This window comes from Chrysemys picta, unplaced genomic scaffold (genome assembly GCF_011386835.1).
Source record: "Chrysemys picta bellii isolate R12L10 unplaced genomic scaffold, ASM1138683v2 scaf3337, whole genome shotgun sequence".
Classification (NCBI taxonomy): domain Eukaryota; kingdom Metazoa; phylum Chordata; order Testudines; family Emydidae; genus Chrysemys; species Chrysemys picta.
Genome location: NW_027056039.1, coordinates 110 through 6,000, shown reverse-complemented (window position 1 = coordinate 6,000; position 5,891 = coordinate 110). Strand labels below are relative to the sequence as shown.

The 5,891-nt window shown below is 50.1% G+C and overlaps 1 protein-coding gene across 1 annotated transcript; it reads right to left on the bottom strand.

The window, feature by feature from the left end:
* Nucleotides 1–3,091: 3,091 nt before the first annotated feature.
* On the bottom strand, nt 3,092–5,563 carry LOC135980439 (uncharacterized). The gene is made up of 2 exons (XM_065580425.1): nt 4,656–5,563; nt 3,092–3,661 (listed from the first exon to the last, which is right to left on the bottom strand). Exons 1-2 carry the CDS (start codon nt 5,230–5,232, stop codon nt 3,186–3,188), a joined length of 1,053 nt encoding a protein of 350 aa, XP_065436497.1. The 5' UTR covers nt 5,233–5,563; the 3' UTR covers nt 3,092–3,185.
* Between the last annotated feature and the right edge of the window lie 328 nt (nt 5,564–5,891).

Below are 5,891 nucleotides of genomic sequence, written 5' to 3'. Positions count from 1 at the left end.
TGGATAATGTGTTGACTAAAGAATGGAGGAAAATTAAGCAATAGAAAATGTGCAAATGTATGAAAATATGTATAAAATATGTAAAATTATGTATATATATATACATATATATATATATACAAAAACATATGTACATATGTAAAAATATGTATAAAATACATATGTAAAATACATAAAAAATAAGAAAATACATATAAAAATGGGCTGGAGAAATGCTGGATCAGAAATTGACGAATGAAACCGAAGGACCCGAACAGGAGATCCAGGCAGGTGAGGAGGACTGACGTCATGGAGGAAGGAAGGACTTTTCAGTGCCCCAGAATGTCTTAACTTGGGAACATTCACTTATTCTGTCTTGTCTGTTATTACTTGTGAGGCAGGAATGTATGTCCAGACACTATAAGTAAGATTAATTCTGATTTAAATTGTATTAAATAAAGGCAAAACTGATTAAGCCTAAATTGGATGGACATGTGACTCGGTTTCCCACTCTACACTCCCAACAATGTACACAATTTGATAAAAAAGGTAAAGCCCACATAAATGCTCTCATCTCTGCTTTGTTAATTCATTTAGCAAAGGTGTTGCCCTTATACAATAATAATCAGAGAAACAAGCCGTGTCCTGTCAGCGAACACATGTATTAAGTTAGTATACACCCCATTATGTGAATACATGGCAGTTCTACAAACTGAATTAGCGTATGTTCTTCCCAGTGTTCTGTGCACTCATGCTAACCTACACCTCACACTACCAAGCAACAGTATAACTGAGGCCTTGTCTACACTACGAGAGTAGTTCGATTTTACTTGCATCGAATTTTTGTAATCGATACTGCAAATTCGAACGTGTGTGTCCACACTAAGGACAGTAATTCGACTTTGTGCATCCACACTAATGGTGAAAGCGTCGACATTCGAAGCGGTGCACTGTGGTCAGCTATCCCACAGTTCCCGCAGTCCCCTCTGCCCATTGGAATTCTGGGTGTAGCCGGCAATGCCTTCTGGGTAACAAAATGTGTCGAGGGTGCTTTTGGGTAACTGTCGTCATCCGTCCATCACTCCTGCCCTCCCTCCCTGAAAGCGCCGGCGGGAAATCATTTCACGCACTTTTCCAGTCATTGACAGCGCGGACGCCACAGCACTGCGAGCATGGAGCACGCTGCGACCATCGCTGCAGTTGTGGCCGCTCTCAACGCCTCGCAGCTTATCATACAGGTTTCCCTGAGGCAGATGCAGAAAAGTCAGGCCAGGAGGCTACGGCACCGCGGTGATGTCCTGAAGTCTGAGAGTAGCACGGACCTGTCAGAAAGCAGGGGACCCAGCGCCGAGGACATCGCGGTGGCAATGGGTCATGTTGATGCCGTGGAACGGCAATTCTGGGCACGGGAAACAAGCACTGAGTGGTGGGACCGCATAGTGCTGCAGGTCTGGGATGAATCCCAGTGGCTGCGAAACTTTCGCATGCGGAAGGGAACTTTCCTTGAACTTTGTGAGTTGCTGTCCCCTGCCCTGAAGCGCAGTGACACCCGGTTGCGAGCTGCACTGAGTGTACAGAAGCGAGTGGCCATAGCCCTCTGGAAGCTTGCAACGCCAGACAGCTACCGGTCAGTCGCGAACCAGTTTGGGGTGGGCAAATCTACCGTGGGGGTTGTTGTGATGCACGTAGCCAAGGCAATCGTTGATGTACTGCTGCCAAAGGTAGTGACCCTGGGAAACGTGGAGGCGATCATAGATGGCTTCGCAGCGATGGGATTCCCAAACTGCGGTGGGGCCATAGATGGAACTCACATCCCTATCCTGGCACCGGACCACCAGGCCACCCAGTACATTAACCGAAAGGGCTACTTTTCTATGGTGCTGCAAGCACTGGTGGACCACAGGGGACGTTTTACCAACATCTACGTGGGATGGCCGGGCAAGGTTCATGACGCTCGTGTTTTCAGGAACTCTGGTCTGTTTAGACGGCTGCAACAAGGTATTTACTTCCCGGACCACAAAATAACTGTTGGGGATGTGGAGATGCCTATAGTCATCCTCGGGGACCCAGCCTACCCGCTAATGCCCTGGCTCATGAAGCCCTATACTGGCGCCCTGGACACTGAAAAAGAACTCTTCAACTACCGGCTGAGCAAGTGCAGAATGGTGGTGGAGTGTGCTTTTGGCCGTCTCAAGGGGAGATGGAGAAGCTTACTGACTCGCTGTGATCTGAGCGAAACCAATATCCCCATTGTTATAGCAGCTTGCTGTGTGCTCCACAATCTCTGTGAGAGCAAGGGGGAGACCTTTATGGCGGGGTGGGAGGTTGAGGAAAATAGCCTGGCTGCTGATTACTCACAGCCAGACAGACGGGCGATTAGAAGAGACCAGCGGGAAGCGCTGTGCATCCGGGAGGCTTTGAAAGCTAGGTTCCTCAGTGAGCAGGGTAACCTGTGACTTTAAAGTTTGTGTACTGAGAAGCTAAACCTGCCCCCGTTTCTTTACCCAGGTAATGTTGACTATCCTATCCAGTTACAAACCCCCTTCACCCCCCTTCCAACACACGTTGCGAAATAAAAATAGTTCAACTTTGTTAAAGCACACCGTTTTCTTTAATACTGTTTTCGCGGGAATTTTTTAAAACTGGGACGCAGACTGTGGTGCGGAGCGGGTGTAGTGTAGTGACGCGAATGCAGCTTCTAAACTCAAGGATTGACAGGCTCCGCTGCGGTGGGATGGTTGTTTCAATGGAGCCTGTCACCCCTCCTGATCGGGACTGTGTGTATGGGGGGGTCTATGTGACTTTGTGGCAGGGGGAGGACGGTTACAGATCCCCTGCTGTGTGGCTCTGTGATCCTGCCTAAGGACCGCCACTTAAGATCTGTAACTGCCCTCCCCTGCCACAAAGTCACAGAGCAACCCACCCCCCACCACATAACATGAAAACAACCTCCCAGACTAACCAGGGTAACTAGTCACTGCATCACTGCACTGTGTATGTGCCCTGCTGCTGTGTCTGCCCCCGACTATGTACCCTGCCAAAGGTGACTGTCCTGTCCAATTACCAACCCCCTTTCCCATCCTCCTCCAAAAGAACATGATTGAAACAGTAGTTTACAGAAACGTATTTTTTATTATCAACTACACATGGCATTGGGAGGTGAAACTTGGACGGGGGCTTGTGTCAGGCGGGAAGGAAAGAACTGTTCAAATTTTGGGAAATGAGAGCCTTCTGCTACTAGAGCTCTCTGCAGGGGTGGAGTGAGAGTTAGCAGGGACTCTGCCGCCTCTCCTTCTTTGCACTTTGGGTGAGGTGGGTATGGGACTTGGTGGCAGGGGAGGGCGGTTATAGATGGACTGCAGCGGGGCTCTGTCCTCCTGCCTCCGTTCCTGCAGAACATCCACAAGGCGCCGGAGCGTGTCCGTTTGCTCCCTCAGTAGTCCAAGCAGCGTTTGAGTCGCCTGCTGGTCTTCCTGCCGCCACCTCTCCTCCCGATCCATGTTGGCTTGGTGCATTCGGGTCAAGTTCTCCCGCCACTGGGTCTGCTGTGCTGCCTGGGCTTGGGAACAGGCCATAAGCTCAGAGAACATGTCCTCCCGTGTCCTCCTCTTCCTACGCCTAATCCGCGCTAGCCTCTGGGAGTGTGATTCCAGGCTAGGTTGTGAGACAGTCGCAGATGGGGCTGTGGAAATGGGAAAAAGGGAGTGAATTCCTCAGAAAGAAAAATGTAGTTGTGAACAAAGAACATAGTCTTTCTCTGTGAACAAGACCATGCACAGCACCTATCACATGCGCACTCAGCACAAGGTCGAATTTTCGGCCTTCGCATTCAGTGCCTGGGGTCTTGCACAGCACATTTGAGAAGCGGGGCAGCACAACGGAATTTCTGTTGCAAGCAGACATGGTAAGCCGTACACTTGTGGCAGTTTAAAACTTTTAGATTACCACTGGCCTCATTTCACATTTAAAGCTATGTCAGTTCCTGCAGCCAGCAATCCGGCAAGCGGGAACTCTGCCCCTGTCCCACCCCCTCGCGGCTGTCCCCGGGAACGATTCCTTTCGGCTGCCCCTCTCCCGCCTCCACCGCGTGGCTAAAAACCAGCGGTTACAGTTCTGTCAAGGAACGGGAAAGCAGTCCCAACACTAACATTCCCCTACCTAATTAAAAGCAGGTCACCATGGCCGACATCACCCTGATGAGGATCTCTGAGAGCGACAGACAGAGAATGCTCCGGGAAAGCCTCCAAAGACCAGGGCCGTATGCCGCCCTGCTGTGCAGAGCAATGATTCCCGAGTACGTGATAGTCTCGTGGCGCGGCAACGTCTCGTACTTTGGAGGACCCAATAAGGCCGCTCTCCCCAGGAACCTCATGGAACGGCTTTCAAGTTACCTCCAGGAGAGCTTCGTGGAGATATCCCAGGAGGACTACTGCTCTATCCCCGGACATATAGACCGCATTTTACTGTAGCTGCAGTAGCAGGGAATAAACAGTAGAGCGGCTTGTGCAGGACAATCACTGAAAACCGGACATTGCTAGATTTTTTTTCAAAACTTGCACTGCCCATGACTAAACCGTTAAGCGCATAGGGCACACTAATCATGAACAACCCATTCTTTAAATTGTTAATATTCCTGTTTTGTTAAAAATAAATGTTTAGATGTTTACAACACTTACTGGCTGATCCTTCACCAGATTCTGTGTCCGGGGTAACGGCTGGGGACGCTTCGTAGGGGATCTCTGTAAGGGTGATGAAGAGATCCTGGCTGTCGGGGAAATCAGCGTTGTGAGCGCTGCCGACTGCCTCGCCCTCCTCATCTCCTTCCTCATCTTCCCCGTCCCCTAACATGTCCGAGGAACCGGCCGTGGACACTACCCCATCCTCAGAGTCCACGGTCACTGGTGGGGTAGTGGTGGCGGCCGCACCGAGGATGGAATGCAGTGCCTCATAGAAACGGGATGTCTGGGGATGGGATCCGGAGCGTCCGTTTGCCTCTTTGGTCTTCTGGTAGCCTTGTCTCAGCTCCTTGATTTTCACGCGGCACTGCGTTGCATCCCGGCTGTATCCTCTCTCTGCCATGTCTTTAGAAATCTTCTCGTAGATCTTTGCATTCCGTCTTTTGGATCGCAGCTCGGAAAGCACGGACTCATCGCCCCACACAGCGATGAGATCCAAGACTTCCCGATCAGTCCATGCTGGGGCCCTCTTTCTATTCACAGACTGCACGGCCATCACTACTGGAGAGCTCTGCATCGTTGCCAGTGCTGCTGTGCTCGCCACGATGTCCAGACAGGAAATGAGATTCAAACTGGCCAGACAGGAAAAGGAATTCCAATTCAAATTTTCCCGGGGCTTTTCCTGTGTGGCTGGTCAGAGCATAGGAGCTCGCACTGCTGTCCAGAGCGTCAACAGAGTGGTGCACTGTGGGATAGCTCCCGGAGCTATTAGCGTCGATTTCCATCCACACCAAGCCTAATTCGACATGGCCATGTCGAATTTAGCGCTACTCCCCTCGTCGGGGAGGAGTACAGAAGTCGAATTAAAGAGACCTCTATGTCGAACTAAATAGCATCGCAGTGTGAACGGGTGCAGGGTTAATTTGATGTAACGGCGCTAACTTCGACATAAACGCCTAGTGTAGACCAGGCCTTAGTATTTAACATAAGCAGATAAGAAATTTGTAAAAGTCAAGATACATTAATTCAGTAATGATCAGTGATCTCTCTCCTGCCATCCATCTCCACCCTCTGACAAACAGAAGCTAGGGACACCACTCCTTAACCATCTGGGCTAATAGCCATTAACGGACTTAGCCTCCATGAATGTATCCAGTTCTCTTTTAAACCCTGTTACAGTCCTAGCCTTCACAACCTCCTCAGGCAAGGAGTTTCACAGATTGACTGTGCGCTGTG

Excerpts from the sequence above, each read along its gene's own strand:
- LOC135980439 (XM_065580425.1), bottom strand. The coding sequence starts at position 5,232 with ATGCAGAGCTCTCCAGTAGTGATGGCCGTGCAGTCTGTGAATAGAAAG. Across the intron at positions 3,662-4,655 it reads ATCTGGTGAAGGATCAGCCA|CCCCATCTGCGACTGTCTCA; the intron begins GTAAGTGTTGTA and ends CCATTTCCACAG.